This window comes from Heptranchias perlo, chromosome 2, assembly GCF_035084215.1.
Source record: "Heptranchias perlo isolate sHepPer1 chromosome 2, sHepPer1.hap1, whole genome shotgun sequence".
Lineage (NCBI taxonomy): Eukaryota > Metazoa > Chordata > Chondrichthyes > Hexanchiformes > Hexanchidae > Heptranchias > Heptranchias perlo.
In genome coordinates, this window is record NC_090326.1 from 124,641,499 (window position 1) to 124,661,933 (window position 20,435).

General features: G+C 43.2%; 1 protein-coding gene across 1 annotated transcript in view; it reads right to left on the reverse strand.

Annotated features, from left to right (window-relative positions):
- cubn (cubilin (intrinsic factor-cobalamin receptor)) overlaps positions 1-20,435 on the reverse strand; it is a 347,393-nt gene that overhangs the window by 163,050 nt on the left and 163,908 nt on the right. The window contains exons 28-33 of the mRNA XM_068007070.1: positions 19,164-19,320; positions 18,962-19,078; positions 11,598-11,711; positions 3,416-3,544; positions 1,762-1,894; positions 1,365-1,570 (exon numbers count right to left, since the gene is read on the reverse strand). Of these exons, the coding sequence (XP_067863171.1) occupies positions 1,365-1,570; positions 1,762-1,894; positions 3,416-3,544; positions 11,598-11,711; positions 18,962-19,078; positions 19,164-19,320 (856 nt within the window). The remainder of the gene's footprint in view (positions 1-1,364; positions 1,571-1,761; positions 1,895-3,415; positions 3,545-11,597; positions 11,712-18,961; positions 19,079-19,163; positions 19,321-20,435) is intronic.

Sequence of the window (20,435 nt, forward strand, 5' to 3'; positions counted from 1 at the left end):
CAGCTTCCTTCCTCACTATCAACCACATGGCCAACTTTTGTATCATCTGCAAACTTCTTAATCATGCCCCCTACATTTAAGTCTAAATCATTGATATATACCTCAAAAAGCAAGGGACCTAGTACTGAGCCCTATGGAACTCCACTGGAAACAACCTTCCCATCACAAAAACACCCGTCGACCATTACCCTTTGCTTCCTGCCACTGAGCCAATTCTGCATCCAATGGGCTTTTACTTTTCTGACCAGTCTGCCATGTGGGACCTTGTCAAAAGCCTTGATAAAATCCATGTAGACTACATCAAACACACTACCCTCATCGACCCTCCTTGTTACCTCCTCACAAAATTCAATCAAGTTAGTCAGACTCGACCTTCCCGTAGCAAGTCCATGCTGACTGTCCTTGATTAATCTGTGCCTTTCTAAATGACAATTAATACTATCCCTCAGAATTGTTTCCAATAATTTGCCCACCACCAAGGTTAGGCTGACTGGCCTGTAATTACGTGGTCTATCCCTTTCTCCCTTTTTAAACAACAGTATAACGTTAGCAGTCCTCCAGTTCCACACCTGTAGCCAGAGGGGATTGGAAAATGATGGTCAGAACCTCTGTTATTTCCGCCCTTGCTTCTCTTAACAGCCTGGAATATATTTCATCTGGGCCTGGCAATTTATCTACTTTCAAAGATGCTAAACCCCTTAATATTTCCTCTCTCACTATGTTTATCCCATTCAATATTTCACACTCCTCCTCCTTAACTACAATGTCTGCATCGTCCCCCTCTTTTGTGAAGACAGGCACAAAGTATTCATCAAGAACCATACCCACGTCTTCCGCCTCCATACACAGGCCACCTTTTTGGTCTCTAATAGGCCCTGCTCTTTCCTTAGTTATCCTCTTTGGGTTTTCCTTGATTTTACTTGCCAATATTTTTTCATGCCCTCTCTTTGCTTTCCTAATTTCCTTTTTAATTTCACCCCTGCACTTTCTATAGTCCTCTAGGCTTTCTGCAGTATTGAGCTCTCAGTATCTGACATAAGCTTCCCTGGTTGCTATATGTCATGATACTGTAAATGTGTCCTATATCATAATTATTTGAAAAACAAAAATTTAAAAGGATATGGGGAAAATGCAAGGGAATGGGACTAAATGGATAGTTGTTTCAGAGCTGGCAGAAGCATGCCATAAAATGCTGATGAAGCTAATGATTTCACTAGAAATACTAACTGAAGGAAATCAGATTTACGATGTTGTTACACCTAACAAACAAAGCAATTCTTCCTCCCTATTTGCAAACTGTTTCAGTTTAAAGTATGTGAACTATTTTTACAACCAAAGTACTGTGTCCTGAATCCACTACTTACGGTGAGAAAAAGTGGCCCTGAATCCAACACCAGGAAGTGACGCATCAGAGACAAATTTCACCCACAGGATGTGCCCCATAATTGATGTGTAATTTGCTGGTAAAGTACTACCACAGAAACGTCCAATCAGCTGTCCAGTGGCATTCCCTTCTCGAATTTCAAGGTAATCCAAGACACAGTGTATACTATACGTAATATTGAATGTTCTGTTAAATGTAAACAAAATTTAAAAATACATTTCATCTGATTAGTTATCTAATATACCCAAGGAGACCCAAACTAAACATTACTACAGTAATAACGTTTTACAATAAATAAGGTAACTTATTCAAAGGAAAAGCCTCTTTTAGGTATTGGTGTAAAATACATTTATATGAATTATGTAAATGTTAATTACATGAAGGAGAGTTGGATTTGGTTGCCAGGGGAGCTGACGATATACCAGACACACTCATAGTTGGGTGGATACATGTCAGGATAGTTGGGACTATTGAATGCTCCAGTCTCCATGTGATACGTCCCACCACATGCTGTGAACAGAATAATAGTACATAACTCCAGTAAGTATTGTTCAATGACAATACTATTAATAATACTTTTTTTAAAGACTACTTATTAACTTTATCTGTACTCTCGAATATGTAGCCATATACAATTTCACTGATTTCCTAATTACACCAACAAATTTAGTGTATTTTTTAAACTAATCACATCTTGCATAACCTTTAGATATTAAAGGAGTTGAGAAGCGTGAACGAAATCATGGAACGCACCTCTTCCAATTGACTTTCTTAAATTATTATCTGAAACTTTTCTCCTGTACCTTTCCATTAATATGTCATTACCAATTGATAATTACATTATAAAAGTCCTTAATATGTTAATAGTCTGTTCTTTACAAGGTGGCAATAAGGCAATGCGCCATCTCAGTTCAGTGGTATATAGTATAATTATAGTCATTGGATTACCGTATGTTGGGATCCATCATTCATGTCTTCGCTAATTTTAATTAAAAAGTAGATGTAGGGAAAAATTTGTGTAATGTCAGTAGAAAGTTCTAATGGACTATTTGATGATCTGTTGATTTTTATCCTCTGGAAAAGGAATACAGAAGGCTAATGAAAAGTGAAAACGAAATCTGACTTTTGAGCAGAGGCCACAGGAGGCATAGCAGGTACTATCTTAGGTAGTGGGTCAGTTGGAAAAAGTCAGCTCCCTGGGCATATTGAAGGACTAGTACATGATGGGAAGGTATGTCTGAGGTCCATGTAGATCTGCAGGAACAGTCAACCATCTGCTGTGCACTACAAGTTGTTGTGAAGATCATTACTGCTCTCAATGTTTATGCCACAGGGACCTTCTAGATACCCATAGTAGACATCATAGGGCTAAGACACTTTATTTGGCTTTTGAGCAATTGACATTTTATAGTTTGCATAATAAAGGTATGACAGATGACAAGATATATTAAATGTGAAAAGAATTTTATTCCATTTTGCAGTTCTTTCTATATGTGTTTATCTGTTGCATTTAGCCCTTGTATGTCATGAATTTTTCAGTGTTGTCTGTTGCTGTGCCCTTTTCTAAATTACTCCCCTAGCTAAGGAAGTAGTTCTGTTGGTTAGTTGGATAGTGAAATATCTGAAAGTTAAGATAATAAAGAAGACCCTCTACCTGAATTTGCAATTAACTGTAATGGGCCTGCTTCAGTGTTAGGGTCTCCTTTACTAGAGTTGCTGTAGATTTATTGCTGTAACAAGTGTGTACCCAATTGTGCAGGACTATATGATGTCCATTAACATGAATGCCAATTGGATGGTCCTGTGCTACTTGATGTATGTCACTATTAGAGCTTATATTTATCAGGTAACCACTACTCAAAATTGGAGTTTGCTCTGCATGAAGGCGGCTTATCACCACCTTCTCAAGGGCAATTAGGGATGGGCAATAAATGCTGGCCTTGCCAGCGACGCCCACATCCCATGAACGAATTTTAAAAAATGATCTTACTTGTCTCTGAGTTTTTAAAAGTTAGATAGGTATAGTCCTACCTGATGTGGATGCAGCATATGTCGCTCTGAAACCTTTGCATGAGTTGACATCGTTAGAGATGAAATTGACAAACAAGGCATCACTGAACGATGTGATGGGATGAGGGATCGTGTTTCCACAGTAACGGCCTACAAAATATGGAAGCAAATTAAAGCACGCAGCAAGCCACTTGAAGCATTACGGCATGGATAAAACAAGGATGTGAAGACATCTTACACTAAACACAATAAAGCACATACCCACTCACATCATTCACAAAATTCTCGAGAAAAAACAGAACTCTACACTCACTGACCAGTGAAACTTTAAATTAGAAATTTTAAATTAGAAAAATAAGGTCAATGCACTGGGAATTATGAAATGACTTCCTTGGTCTCACACCTAATACAAAATGCTGAACAAATGCCATTTCAGCTCCCATCATGCTGCTGTATTAAATTTCTACTGCAAATCGTATATTTAGAGCAATAACCTCAATGCTTATCTACACACAGACTATTGTTAAATAAACTTTGCTTTTTAAGATCCGAATTTAAGTAATCCTCACTTAACCCCTCAACACTACATCAATAGCAATTTTCAGGCTATGGGGAGTAGATAAAATCATCTCCATTGATTGGTAGTTGGATGTCATACAAATGATACATTGAAAATGTGCATGGACATTATTTGATGTATCCCATATTTTTTGAAGTATTGTTCATTGCTTCAACTGTGAATTGCTGAGTTTGAACTGGTTTTGTGCTATGGCGAACCAAAAAATTGATATGGCTGGCAAGAAAGCTAAGAAGTCTTACCAGTGATATCCAGTTGAATACTGACAGTGTTAGAACCTAGTATTCAAGTAAGGATCAAGCTTGACAGGAACAATTATTGGGAAGTCCTGCTAAAGTGAAAGGGAAGGCCAGGACTCCAAGGTCGTATATAGTGCAGACAGCTAATCGCTCTATATACAATAACCTGAGGCATCTACAGTTGATTTCAAGTTTGGAGAAAATCAGGTTTTGGAGGCTAAGGGGTCGATTTTCGGACATCCGAGATGGCGGGTTTGTGGCGGGGGGGCTCCGAAAATCGGGGATTCCCGGGGCGGGTCCGGAGCCCGGCTCCAACCCGCCCACTTCCGGGTTCCCCAGTGATGCGCGCGCAGCCCCCACGTGCGGGACTCCCGCCGGCTTTAATTAAACCAATTAATTAGATAGTTCAGGTCATTTGCAGACCTGATTTGTAGCATATTTTAGGAGGGGTGGGATTTTCAACTCAACTGAGCGTGTTTCACGTACTGGGGGAAACACTCCCAGTTCAAATGGACGTGTTGCTGCCACCAGCATGTGGCAGCTGCAAAGGTCCATTTGACAGGTGGGGAGGGGAGGCCCTCACTTATTGCAGGAGGCCACTCTGTGACTTTGGACAAAGTTTGGCGTCCACCACCCTCCTCCTAACAATAAAATTCACAAACTTGCAACCTCAACCCCAGTGTGCAGACACATTTACCTGCCTTGCGGACCCCCTCAAACGTACATCTTCCAGATGGGGGCCGCCGTAGCTGCAGTCATGACCTCCTCAGAAGACGAACAGCATCACCAGCCTCGCCATCCATCTCTGACACGTGGAGCTCCACAACTCAGTGCTGTGACATATCCACCTGCACGGCAGGAGGGAAGGCTACCGCAGAGAGGGAGTGCAGAAGGCACTACCCTCACCACAGGGTCTACAGACCGAGGCTCAGCTTCCTGGACCTCTCTGAGCAGCAGTGCACACGGAGGCTCAGAGTCACTCGACATGTAGTTCTGGACATCTGCAGCCTCCTTCATGCTGAGCTGCTCCCGGCTGGCCCGAGCACCATCTTCTTACCTGTCGCTGTCAAAGTCACCACTGCCCTCAACAACTTCTCCTCTGCATCCTTCCAGGGTGCCACCGGGGACATCGCCGACGTCTCTCAGTCGTCTGCACAAAAGGGCCCTGCAAATACACCTACACCCACTCTGCAGTGACACAATGGGTGGCATCAGGTGTGGGTCTTCATGGTGATCCTCAGGAAAGGGCATTATTGCACAAACCAGACAAGATTTGCAAAGACGTGGCAGTAGTGGTGACAATATAATATGTAATGTGAGTTGATGAGAAATCAAATATAAGTAAAAACCATGACAAACCCTCAAACACCCTTGTGCATCCCCTTCATGCTCAAGACATGTTTGCCTTACGCTTCCTACTACACAATTGTGATGCATGCCGTGTGGCTGCAGCACAGGTAGTGGCAGGTTGGATGAGGCCGACTGTGAAAGAGATGCATGAGAGAGTGAGTATGAGACGGAGCCATGAGATTGTATGAGGATTGGGTTGAGTGGTAGTGGTGGGATGAGTACTGGTGAGGTGAGTAAGTGCAGGTAAGATGAGGATGAGATTTGTGTGGGTGTGAGGAGTGATGTGACAGAGTAGTGTTGGCAGTGCAGAAGGAGATGTGGGTTGGGGGCAGTGATGTGGCAGACGGTGTGTAGGGGAATGAGTAATTGTACTCACTTCCGCTGACCTACTTAGGTCATTGAAGCGCCTCCTGCACTGTATGCAGGTGCGTGATATGTTGGTGGTGCTGGTGACCTCCTCTGCCACCTCAAGCCAGGCCTTCGTGGTGGCAGAGGCAGGCTGCTTCCTCCCGTCCGCCGGGGAGAAGATCTCTGTCCTCCTCCTCCTCACCCCATCCAGTAGGACCTGGAGTGAGGCATCATTAAATCTGGGAGCAGCTTTCCCCCTGGGCTGCTCCATGCTGTAATTTTGGCTCCTTTCGGCAGCATCAGTCAGTGGAGGACTGCCCCTTTAAATAGGGCTCCTCCAGGTGACAGCCTATGATGCAGCTGCGCAGTCCGCCCGCTGCGCAGCTTTCCACCGCGAAACCCGGAAGCCAAGGTAAATGCCTTCAATTAGGCTGCGATCGCATGCGGAGCACCCCGAATTCACTGGGCGCGTTACCCAAGCACCCAGTCGACCACCCACTGCCAACCCGCCTCCCTCCTAAAATCGAGCCCTAAGAGTGAGTTGCCACCAGCACCAGATGAATCTGAGCCTGACGATCCTACTGTTCAAGTTTTCTTTCCTATGCAGGTGTTACTGTTGTACCATTATGAGCAGCAGAAATATCAATGCCTGAATAGGCAGGGTTGTGAAATATAGAGATAATGGGGCTAAAATTCCACGATTGATCTCTTGCTGGAGTTACGGTAGGAGACCGGTGGAAGTCCCATGGAATTTCAGCCCTATTGGCTAGTTAGTAACAGCAAACTGTTGCAGGAGCAAAATAATCTTTTTGTTTGCTATCAGACTGAGGGTAGTCTATTCCGAAATCCAGTAAAGATATTTTTGATTTGTTAGCTCAAAAGAAGGGCGATGTGATGAGAATGAATTTCCACTGTAAAAGAATTAGTTAGGCATAGTCATGTGATTGTTTACTCAAACAGTTAATAGATGTTTCTGGAGTATGTTGCAGAATAAACTCAAATGCTGTTTAGTTTCTTCTTGCCAATAAAGATAAACCTATTTAAAAACCAAGACAAGCCTCAATGGTATGTAATCAACATTACTAGGCCAAATCTTCCAGATTCCATTATGTTTTAAGTATTTGTCACAAATGCATATCTTTTTAGAGCTGTTTCTGTTTGAAAAATTTCCATGTAACGGCAAAATAATTGCTATAACAATTAAAATTTGGCAACCCACGCTGAATTTATGGAGGTAATTGTAAGAGGTGCAGGCAGGTAGTGCAGGGGTCCCCTGTGGCCATCCCCCTCTCAAACAGATATGCCACTTTGGATGCTGTTGGGGGGGATGACTTATCAGGGGAAGGCAGCAGCAGCCAACTTCCTGGCACCACGGGTGGCTCTGCTGCACAGGCTGGGAGGAAAAAGAGTGGAAGAGCTATAGTGATAGGGGACTCAATTGTAAGGGGAATAGACAGGCGTTTCTGCGGCCGCAACCGAGACTCCAGGATGGTGTGTTGCCTCCCTGGTGCAAGGATCAAGGACGTCTCGGAGCGGCTACAGAACATTTTGGAGGGGGAGGGCGAACAGCCAGCTGTCGTGGTGCACATAGGCACCAACGATATAGGTAAAAAAGGGGATGAGGTCCTAAAAGCAGAATATAGGGAGTTAGGAGGTAAATTAAAAAATAGGACCTCAAAGGTAGTAATCTCAGGATTGCTGCCAGTGCCACGTGCTAGTCAGAGTAGAAATAGGAGGATATTTCAAATGAATACATGGCTAGAGGAATGGTGCAAGGGGGAGGGATTCAAATTCCTGGGACACTGGAAACGGTTCTGGGGGAGGTGGGACCAGTACAAACCGGACGGTCTGCACCTGGGCAGGGCCGGGACCGCTGTCCTAGGAGGAGTGTTTGCTCGTGCTGTTGGGGAGGGTTTAAACTAAAGTGGCAGGGGGTTGGGAACCTGAGCAGGGAGACAGAGGAAAGCGTAACAGGAAGGGACAGAAGGTATGGAGTAATAGGTAAAGTGTTAAAAAAGGAAAAAGCAGGAACTAAGCGTCACAAAACAGATTTGAAAGTTCTTTATCTGAATGCACGTAGCATTCGTAACAAAATGGACGAGTTAACGGCACAAATAACTACGTATGGGTATGATCTTGTGGCCATTACAGAAAGATGGCTGCAGGGTGACAACGACTGGGAATTAAATATGCCAGGGTATTTAACAATCAGGAAGGACAGGCAGGAAGGAAGGGGAGGTGGGGTGGCTATGTTAATAAAGGAAAGAATCACTGTAATACAGATAAATGATATTGGGACAAAGCATCAAGATAATGAAACAGTTTGGGTAGAGATAAGGAATAATAAGGGGAAAAAAACACTAGTGGGCGTAGTATATGGGCCTCCTAATAGTTGCAACTCTGCTGGAAGAAGTATTAATCAGGAAATAGTCTTGGCATATAATAAGGGAACAGCTATAATTATGGGGGATTTTAACTATCATATTGACTGGACAAATCAAATTGGGCAGAGCAGCCTTGAGGAAGAGTTCATTGAGTGCATCAGGGATGGATTTCTTGAGCAGTATGTAACTGATCCTACAAGGGGGCAGGCAACCTTGGACCTGGTCCTGTGTAATGAGTCAGGATTAATTAATAATGTCCTAGTTAAGGATCCCCTTGGAACGAGCGACCACAACATGGTTGAATTCCATATCCAATTAGAGGGTGAGAAGGTTGATTCTCAAACAAGCGTACTGAGCTTGAATAAAGGAGACTATGATGGTATGAGAGCGGAATTGATTAAAGTGGACTGGGAAAATAGATTAAAGGGTAAGATGGTACATGAGCAGGGGTGTTCATTCAAGGAGTTATTTTACAACTTTCAAAATAAATATATTCCACTGAGGAAAAAAGGGTGTACAAGAAATGACAGCCATCTGTGGCTAAGTAAAGAAATCAAGGATAGTATCCGACTAAAAACAAGGACATATAAGGTAGCCAAACTTAGTGGGAGGATAGAAGGTTGGGAAGACTTCAAAAGACAGCAAAAAGTAACTAAAGAATTGATTAAGAAAGGGAAGTTAGATTATGAAAAGAAATTAGCAAAAAATATAAAAACAGATAGCAAGAGTTTCTACAGTTATATAAAAAGAAAAAGGGTGGCTAAGGCAAACGTAGGTCCCTTAGAGGATGAGACCGGGAAATTAATGGTGGGAAACATGGAGATGGCAAACATGCTGAACAAATATTTTGTTTCAGTCTTTACGGTAGAGGACACTAAGAATATCCCAACACTGGTCAAACAGGGGGCTCTATGGGGGGAGGAGCTAAATACGATTAAAATCACTCAGGAGATGGTACTTAGTAAAATAATGGGACTCAAAGCGGATAAATCCCCTGGACCTGATGGTTTACATCCTAGGGTCTTGAGGGAAGTGGCAGTAGGGATTGTGGATGCTTTGGTGATAGTTCTCCAAAATTCCCTGGACTCAGGAGAGGTCCCGGCAGATTGGAAAACTGCTAATGTAACACCGTTATTTAAAAAGGGTAGTAGGCAGAAGGCTGGAAATTATAGACCAGTTAGCCTAACATCTGTGGTGGGTAAAATTTTGGAGTCTATTATTAAGGAGACAGTAACGGAACATTTAGATAAGCATAATTTAATAGGACAAAGTCAGCATGGCTTTATGAAGGGGAAGTCATGTCTGACAAATTTGCTTGAGTTCTTTGAGGATATAACGTACAGGGTGGATAAAGGGGAACCAGTGGACGTGGTGTATTTAGACTTCCAGAAGGCATTCGACAAAGTGCCACATAAAAGATTATTACTTAAGATAAAAAATCACGGGATTGGGGGTAATATTCTGGCATGGGTGGAGGATTGGTTATCGAACAGGAGGCAGAGAGTTGGGATAAATGGTTCATTCTCGGACTGGCAACCAGTAACCAGTGGTGTTCCACAGGGGTCAGTGCTGGGTCCCCAAATCTTTACAATCTATATTAACGATTTGGAGGAGGGGACCGAGTGCAACATATCAAAATTTGCAGATGATACAAAGATGGGAGGGAAAGTAGAGAGTGAGGAGGACATAGAGAACCTGCAGGGGGATACAGACAGGCTGGGTGAGTGGGCGGAGATTTGGCAGATGCAATATAATATTGGAAAATGTGAGGTTATGCACTTTGGCAGGAAAAATCAGAGAGCAAGTTATTTTCTTAATGGCGAGAGACTGGAAAGTACTGCAGTACAAAGGGATCTGGGGGTCCTAGTGCAAGAAAATCAAAAAGTTGGTATGCAGGTGCAGCAGGTGATCAAGAAAGCCAACGGAATGTTGGCTTTTATTGCTAGGGGGATAGAATATAAAAACAGGGAGGTATTGCTGCAGTTATATAATTGTAAACAATTTTACAACACCAAGTTATAGTCCAGCAATTTTATTTTAAATTCACAAGCTTTCGGAGGCTTCCTCCTTCGTCAGGTTTTTCACATCGTTCACCTGACGAAGGAGGAAGCCTCCGAAAGCTTGTGAATTTAAAATAAAATTGCTGGACTATAACTTGGTGTTGTAAAATTGTTTACAATTGTCAACCCCAGTCCATCACCGGCATCTCCACATCATGGCAGTTATATAAGGTATTGGTGAGACCGCACCTGGAATACTGCATACAGTTTTGGTGTCCACACTTAAGAAAAGACATACTTGCTCTCGAGGCAGTACAAAGAAGGTTCACTCGGTTAATCCTGGGGATGAGGGGGTGGACATATGAGGAGAGGTTGAGTAGATTGGGACTCTACTCATTGGAGTTCAGAAGAATGAGAGGCGATCTTATTGAAACATATAAGATTGTGAAGGGGCTTGATCGGGTGGATGCAGTAAGGATGTTCCCAAAGATGGGTGAAACTAGAACTAGGGGGCATAATCTTAGAATAAGGGGCTGCTCTTTCAAAACTGAGATGAGGAGAAACTTCTTCACTCAGAGGGTGGTAGGTCTGTGGAATTTGCTGCCCCAGGAAGCTGTGGAAGTTACATTATTAGATAAATTTAAAACAGAAATAGACAGTTTTGTAGAAGTAAAGGGAATTCGGGGTTATGGGGAGCGGGCAGGAAATTGGACATGAAGCTGAGTTCGGATCGGTCAATGCCCTGTGGGTGGCGGAGAGGGCCCAGGGGCTGAGTGGCCGGGTCCTGCTCCTACTTCTTGTGTTCTTTAGATTTGTGGTTGGGATCAGATCAGCCGTGATCATATTGAATGGTGAAGCAGGCTCGAGGGGCCGATTGGCCTACTCCTGCTCCTATTTCTTATGTTCTTATGTTCTTATCTCTATGGAGCTGATGTTTACAAATAGATTGTTTCACAGGTCACTGTTATTTTTAATGTATACACATATATGAGTAGTTACTGGAGAAAATAACCAATTCATGCAATGCCTAAATGTTAAGCTAGGACACAGACTCTGGGAAAGAAAGCTTAATGTTTTATACTCTAAAATGTTCCAGAGCCTTTTAAAAAATCTAATAAGCCTCACTTGTGCTGATTATTAACTCTGAGGAACCTTTAACACTCCTCTGAGGCAGGCATTCAAAAGTCAATCAAGTGTAAGTTAAAGACTGTGTTTCAAACTACTGATCGTAATGATTACAGTAAAGATATATTGGTTTAGCTGTTGCCATCTACGGTATGAAAACTATGTCAACTCTTCACTTACCGACAGAAGGGGCCCCATAGTTGTCTCCATCTAAGATTTGCAAAGCATCTGCTGAGCAGTCTGCAACTCTGTTTTCAATTGCAAAGTCCGTAAAAGAGACTGTAACATGGTTAACTGTTAACAAGAAAAACAGTCTCAAGTTCCTGCAGCAGCTACAGTTCAATAATCACCAAAGACAGCCACTACATGGAAACCACAAGCAGTTACATTTCCTTTCACAAATTATTTCACTTACTTTTTCCACAAGGAAATGACATTCTATCCTACATATGCAGCCCTTTGATGACCTAACTGAAACTATTGGAAACATGTATTTCATTTTGTTTTTCACTCTCCACCAGTTTCCACAATTTTAAATTCAGTGAGTTAATAATTTTACATATTACTTAAAAATGCAGAAGTATTCATATATGAGAAATGCCCTCAATGGATAGTCCCGAAATTAATTGAAGGCCCGAATTTAATCTGAGCGGGATTTGGGCTGCGGGGGGATGGTATGAGGCAGATGCCTGACCTCCCAAGCAGCATAAGGCCCAGGTGATTTTAATTTCCTGGGCTCATCAGGAAGCGGCAGCTGGCCAGCGGGTGGGAGCAGAAGTTCGGGCAGTAGGAGGTTACCGGCTAGCATGAAAGGGAAGCTTGCCGGCACTCAGGTAAGTTGCAGGCAAGGGGTGTCGGAAGGGTCGTGGGATGGAAGGGGGGAATCAGGAGAGGTCCAAAGTTTCCTTGTAGAGCCTGGAGGAGCACTTATTCCTCCTGGCCCCACAAAGAAAGGAAAATAATTACCTTTAATTTCCTCATCTGGTCTCAGATCCTGTTCCCGCTGTCTTCACCTAGCTGGAAATCCACAACAGCTTCCCCGCTTAGGCTACAGTTAAAATTGCAGGTGGGACCTGATGCTGCCGTCGGACCTGCATCTGCATATTTAAAGAAGGACTCTGCTGGCTTCAGGCGGACATCCTTGATGCCTGCTCAGAATAGCAGGTTAAAATTGAAGACAGCGGGATCGACGTGGGACGTCGACAAGTAAGTCACCCGGCCGATGTAAACTGCCCACCCGCCTTCTACCAGGCGGCTAGGGTTAGAATCGCCCCTTCAATTTCTGAAAGCCCCAGAATCAGTCCACCCAAATTCTGCTGCATGCTGCCCTAATACATTTGTACAATAGCAGATGCTGTATCTGGTGTTGTGTGAACTTTTTCCAACACATTTGTTTAGTTCTAGTTTTTAGTAAATTAGTTGCAGTAATGACATTATATGGGATTAGTGATGGTAACATGATGTCATCATATTCTGGATTATGTTGTCATCTCCTTTTCTGTTTTTAAATATGATAAAATAACATGCAAAAATCTTCATTAAGATAACAATGTCCCATTAATTACTTTATGGACTCTTCAATCAAAACTACCTAATTAGTTTGGTCAATATCAAATTACAGGCTGATGTACCAGTGGATTGAAATATCTTACATAGAAACGCCCTAGTGCTTTCGTCCATGCTGTCCCTAGTGTGTCTTTTGCATTCTTAATGTTGATTACTTTCATGGTATCTCATGGAATATATTTATTCTTGAATTGATGTATATGGCATCAGACCTAATAGGAAATATTTAATTCGTCTATTTCAACCAATCAATTTTTAACACCCCTTGATCCATAGTTACAATTTCAATGTCACTTTCATGATGTAAATTTAACTCCTATTGAGTTGTTGCTGCTGAATAAATTAGGAAGAATTGAACAATTGGATGCAAATAAAATTAGTTCAACTGCAAGCAGTTTTGATTGATAAACATGAAAACCGAAGAAACACTAGCCTTGGAATTGTGCTGTGAGAATAGCAGCATACATTTAACATATTCATGTGAAATTCCTCTGTCTGCTATGTTAATGACATCGTTCACCTGAGGAAGGGGGTAGCCTCCGAAAGCTTGTGAATTTAAAATAAAATTGCTGGACTATAACTTGGTGTTGTAAAATTGTTTACATATGTTAATGAATGCATTGACCTATTTACTTTACATGTTTTAGGATTTTTTAGATCAGTTTCCCACAGAAAGGATTTGGAAAAATAAGAGTTACTTTTAAATATTTGTTAAACAAAGTGTATTCACACAAGTTGTTAAAAAAGGCACTGAGACAATAGGTGGCTAAAATGATCAGAAGCTAAGCTTTGATGTTGTCTCCACAAAGACTGTAAATGTTAAGCAATTCATTAGCCTATCTCCACACCTCAAGCCCACTGGGGGTAAAATTCAACTTGGGTAAGGGCGCAGAATGGGTGGTACTGGATCGGCTGCCATTACACACCTCACCTGATTTTCCTTTCCATTGACATCAGCACAGGTTACATCATAAAGTCATATATTGGCCCCCTTCTATTTCTCATCTACATGCTGCCCCTCGGCAACATCATCCAAAAACACAAAGTCAGGTTCCATATCTACGCTGACGACACCTCACCACCATCTCTCTTGACCCCTCCATTGTCTCTGATTTGTCACGCATCTTGTCCGACATCCAGTACTGGATGAGCAAAAATTTCCTCCAACTAAATATTGGGAAGACTGAAACCATTGTCTTCAGTCCCCGTCACAAACTCCGTTCCCTAGTCAGCGACTCCATCCTTCTCCCTGACCACCATCTGAGGCTGAACCAGACCATTCGCGACCTTAGGATCCTATTTGATCCTGAGACGAGCTTCTGACCACATATCCGCTCCATCACCAAGACCGCCTACTTCCACCTCCGTAACATCGCCCGTCTCTGCCCCGCCTCAGCTCATTTGCTGCTGAAACCCTCATCCATGCCTTTGTTACCCCCAGACTGGACTACTCCAATGCTCACCTGGCCGGCCTCCCATTTTCTGCCCTCCATAAACTTGAGCTCATCCAAAACTCTGATGCCTGTATCCTAACTCGCACCAAGTCCCGTTCACCCAGCACCTCTGTGCTCACTGACATTGGCTTCCAGTATGGGAACACATCGATTTTAAAATTGTCATCCTTGTTTTCAAATCCCTCCATGGCCTTGCCCCTCCCTATCTCTGTAACCTCCTCCAGCCCTACAACCCTCCGAGATCTCTGAGCTCCACCGATTCTGGCCTCTTGTGCATCCCCGATTTTTATCACTCCACCATTGGCGCCCGTGCCTTCAGCTGCCTAGGCCCTAAGCTCTGGAATTCCCTCCCTAAACCTCTCCTCCTCTCTACCTCGCTCCTCCATTATGAAGCTCCTTAAAACTTACCTCTTTGACCAAGCTTTTGGTCACCTGTCCTAATACATCCTTATGTGGCTCAGTGTCAAATTTGTTTGATTACGCTCCAGTGAATCGCCTTGGGATGCTTCACTACGTTGAAGGCGCTATATAAATGCAAGTTGTTGTTGTAGTTTGTGTAATCTCGCCTCGTAATTTAACCCTTGGAGTCCGGGTATCATTCTAGTAGATCTATACTGTACTCCCTCCAAGGCCAATATATCCTTCCTGAGGAGTGGTGCCCAGAATTGAACACAGTACTCCAGGTGTGTCTAACCAGGGCTTTGCATAGCTGTAGCATAACTTCTATCTCCTTGTATTCTAGTCCTCTAGATAGAAAGGCCAGCATTCCATTAGCCTTTTTGATTATTTTCTGATCCTGATCTATGTACATGGATCCCTAAGTCTTTTTGGGCCTCCATTGTTTTGAGCTTTTCACCATTTAGAAAGTACTCTGATCTATCATTTTTAGATCCAAAGTGGATGACCTCACAATTGCCTACATTGAAATCCAATTGCCACAGTTTTGCCCATTAACTTAATCTATTAATATCTCTCTGTAATTTTATGCTTCCATCTATACTGCTTACAGTGCTGTCTATCTTTGTGTCATCGGCAAACTCGGATATGTGGCTCTCTATCCTGTCATCTAAGTCGTTAATAAATACAGTGACTAGTTGAGGCCCCAACACAGATCCCTGTGGGACATCACTAGTCACATCCTGCCAATTTGAGTACCTGCCCATTATCCCTACTCTCTGTCTCCTGCCGCTCAGCCAATTTCCTAACCAGGTCAACAATTTTCCCTCAATTCCATGAGCTTCAACTTTAGCTAACAGTCTCTTATGAAGGACTCTTATGAGGGACTTATTAGACTCCTATTTAAATATTTAAATAATGCTAGCACCAGATACTGGCGAGCACCTGGGCCCTAACCCAAGTCAAGATGGCCACAGGTTACTACCCTGTTTGTGCCCATCAGAGCAGGTGAAAGTCAGCCTCAACTGTTTTTCTTTCCTGAATTCAAGCTAGTGCCTATTTTGCTTCCTCTTCTAATGCTGTGCCTGAAAGGGTGGTGGAAGTAGATTCAATAGAACTTTCAAAAGCGAATTGGAGATATACTTGAAAAGGAAAAATTTGTAGGGCCATGGGGAAACAGCAGGGGAATGGGACTATTTGGATAGCTCTTTCGAAGTGCAGGCACAGGCACGATGGTTCAAATGGCCTCCTTCTGTGCTGTATGATTCCATGCTGGCACATACCCTCACCCCCCTCAATTGAAGCTTTCATTCTTTTGCCCTTTCCACCCAGTTCATTCTGGCACTCCTCCTCTTCCCCCGCAGTTCCAACTGGTGCTCTCCTGTCCTCTGAAAAATCAGATAGTGTTTCTGCTACTGTTGGGTAAGGAAAAGATTGCTCTCAATTGTACTTCACCCCCTCTTAAAATAGCCTATACTCAACATCATGGCTTACAGATACATAATGGGCTCTTAAAAAAGGCAATAGAGAGAGGCTGAAGCGTATGAAACTATACCTTAAAAAGGACTGAAGACATTCAGAGGAGGAGAGAAAATCAGTTAAAGATATCAACTATGTGGAATGCAAAGATTGTGCAATTAGTCAGAAAGAAAGAAAGGCTTGCATTTATATAGCGACTTTCATGACCTCAGGTTGTCCCAAAGCGCTTTACTGCCAATGAAGTACTTTTGAAGTGCAGTCACTGCTGTAAAGTTTGTGCACAGCAAGCTCCCACAGACAGCAATGAGGTAATGACCAGATCATAGAATCATAGAAAGTTACGGCAGAGAAGGAGGCCATTCGGCCCACCATGTCCGTGCCGGCCGAAAAAGAGCTATCCAGCTTAATCTCGCTTTCCATCACTTGGTCCGTAGCCCTGTAGGTTACGGCACTTCAAGTGCTCATCCAAGTACTTTTTAAATGAGTTGAGGGTTTCTGCCTCTACCACCCTTTCAGGCAGTGAGTTCCAGACCCCCACCACCCTCTGGATGAAAAAAATTATCCTCAGCTCCCCTCTAATCCTTCTACCAATTACTTTAAATCTATGCCCTCGGTCACTCACCCCTCTGCAAAGGGAAATAGGTCAACCCTATCCACTCTATCTAGTCCCCTCAATTTTATACACCTCAATTAAATCTCCCCGCAGCCTCCTTTGTTCCAAAGAAAACAATCCCAGCCTATCCAATCTTTTCTCATAGCTAAAATTCTCCAGCCCTGGCAACATCCTCGTAAATCTCCTCTGTACCCTCTCTAGTGCAATCACATCTTTCCTGTAATGCTGTGACCAGAACTGTACACAGTACTCAAGCTGTGGCCTGACCAATGTTTTATACAGTTCTAGCATAACCTCCCTGCTCTTATATTCTATGCCTCAACTAATAAAGAAAAGTATCCCGTATGCCTTTTTAACCACCTTATCCACCTGTCATGCTACCTTCAGGGATCTGTGGACATGCACTCTAAGGTCCCTTTGTTTCTCTACACCTCTCAGTATCGTCCCATTTATTGTGCACTCCATTGCCTTGTTTACCGTCCCCAAATGCATTACCTCACACTTCTCCGGATTGAATTCCATTTGCCACTTTTCTGCCCACCTGACCAGTCCATTGATTTCTTCCTGCAGTCTACAGCTTTCCTCCTCACTATCAACCACATAGCCAATTTTTGATTCATCTGCAAACTTCTTGATCAAGCCCCTCACATTCAAGTCCAAATCATTAATATATACCACAAAAAGCAAGGGACCTATCACTGAGCCTTGCGGGACCCCGATGGAAACAGGTTTCCACTCGCAAAAACACCCGTTAACCATTAACCTTTGCTTCCTGCCACTGAGCCAATTTTAAACCTAACTAGCCACTTTTCCTTGGCTTGTCTGCCATGTGGGACCTTGTCAAAAGCCTTGCTAAAATCCATGTAGACTACATCAAACGCGTTACCCTCATCGACCCTCCTTGTTTCCTGCTCAAAAAATTCAATCAAGTTAGTCAGACACAGCCTTCCCTTAACAAATCCATGCTGACTGTCCTTAATTAACCCGTGCCTTTCTAAATGACGATTTATGTGTCCATCAAAATCGATTCCAGTAATTTGCCCACAACTGAGGTTAGACTGACTGGCCTATAATTACTCGGTTTATCTCTTTCTGCCTTTTTAAACAATGGTACAATGTTAGCAGTCCTCCAATCCTCCAGCACCATGCCTGTAGCCAGGGAGGATTGGAAAATGATGGTCAGAGCCTCCACTATCATCTCCATTGCTTCTCTTGGCAGCCTGGGATACATTTCATCCAAGCCTGGCGATTTATCTACTTTCAAAGATGCTAAACCTCTTAATACTTCATTTCTCACTATGTTTATCCCATCCAATATTTCACACTCCTCCTCAACAACAATCTCTGCATCGTCCCCCTCTTTTGTGAAGACAGGAGCAAAGTATTCATTAAGAACCATACCCACATCTTCCACCTCCACACACAGGTTAACTTTTTGGTCTCTAATAGGCCCTACTCTTTCCTAAGTTATCCTCTTCCTCTTTATGTATTTATAAAACACCTTCGGATTTTCCTTGTCATTACTTTTTCATGCCCTCTCTTTGCTTTCCTAATTTCCTTTTCAGATAATTTGTTTTTAGTGATGTTGAGAGAAATATTGGCCAGGACCACTGGGGAGAATTCCTCTGCTTTTTTTTGAATAGTGCCATGTGATCTTTTACATCCACCCAAGAGGGCAGACGGAGCCTCAGTTTAACATCTCATCTGAAAGACGGCTCCTCCAACAGTATAGCATTCCCGCACTGGAGTGTCAGCCTGGATTTTGTGCTCAAGTCTCTGGAGTGGGACCTGAACCCACAATCTTCTCACTCAGAGGCGTGAGTGCTACCAACTGAGCCACAATTGACACACGTATTGTCAGCAACAATACAAATAGTTAACTGAAACAAAATATAGATGATGATTAATTTCCCAGGCTGTAAACCACAAAAAGGAAAAGTATTCAGCATTAGCTAATACATTCACAAACAACACAGGAAACTGCTCACTGGAATTCTATTGAGATAGACAGTGGTCATAGCGTGAGTCTTACATACATGGTTTCTTGGCTCGAATGATCCAGCTGCAGTTCTGATTGTTTGAATAATCCTTTGGATACAGAGGTGATGTGATAGCTCCACCAATATCATCAGTAACAATATAGGACCCACATGCTGTAAACAAAATAGAATGTGAAAGGAGGACTATCTGGGTGAAATTACGTTAATCTTCTAAAATAAAAATTTAAATTGGACTTGCTTTGATTAAACTGTGCTCTGAATCCTCTGTGCTCATTACTGCCTTGTGAGCGGAAACGTACGTAGAGCGCATTGTGAGTAGAGGTGATCCTTCCTGGAATTAAACCACCACACAGTTTCTCCAACATGGGGGCTGCTTCATCCATACCATCATAAACCTACAAGAGAAGAGATAGTAATTGTAGTGGTTAGCATGGATTATGAAGAATGGCAGGCAGAACAGCACAGGACAGGCTATTTGAGTTATTGATATATTTCAGGCCAATTTCATTATTTCCTCTTTACTTTTGGCCTTCTACAATGGTGCAATCAAGCTCAATGCAAGCTTCATGAACAGTAAGTCTCCTGGACACACTCGAGTCCACTGACCTGAAAGTTAACTTGCAACTTCAGATCTTAGCCTCTTTCCCCTATGTTCTTCCTTGTTTCTTACATCTACCTTTCACTTCAATCAACTCCATTTTGGAGCTGTGAGGGACGATTTAACTACAGACGGAGCAGGTATGTGCAGTGTGCGGAGTGCATCCACTACCCGCCCATTCTTGCCGGCGTGAGCCCTGAGCCATTTTGTGGCCCGGGCCTCTTTGACATGCTGCTGACAAGCTGCAGTCACCAAGCAGGCGTTGTGCGAGGACGGGAAATCGGCTGGCTCCCACGCACAATCTGAGGGGTTTAGGCGATCCTGGGGGCCCTCAGATGAGCCGGCAGTGGGCGGAGTTTTTTGTGCACCCAGGAGGAGCACTTCTCTACCCCTACTGGGCTCACCAAAAAAAAGTTAGCATTTCCTGGGCTGTTTTTTGAGCAACAATAGCAACTTGCATTTATATAGCGCCCTTAACGTAGTAAAATGTCGCAAGGTGCTTCACAGGAGCAATTATGAAACACAATTTGACACCGAGCCACATAAGGAGATATTAGGTCAGGCAACCAAAAGTTCAGTCAAAGAGGTAGGTTTTAAGGAGTGTCTCAAAGGAGGAGAGAGAGGTAGAGAGGCGGAGAAGCTTCGGGAGGCAATTCCAGAGCTTAGGGCCTAGGCAGCCTAAGGCACGGCCGCCAATGGTGGAGCAATTAAAATCGGGGATGAACAAGAGGCCAGATTTGGAGGAGCGCAGAGATCTCGGAGGGTTACAGGGCTGGAGGAGATTACAGAGATGGGGAGGGTGAGGCCATGGAGGGATTTGAAAACAAGGATGAGGATTTTAATATTGAGGCATTGCTGGACCAGGCGCCAATGTAGGTCAGCGAACACAGGGTTGATGAATGAACAGGACTT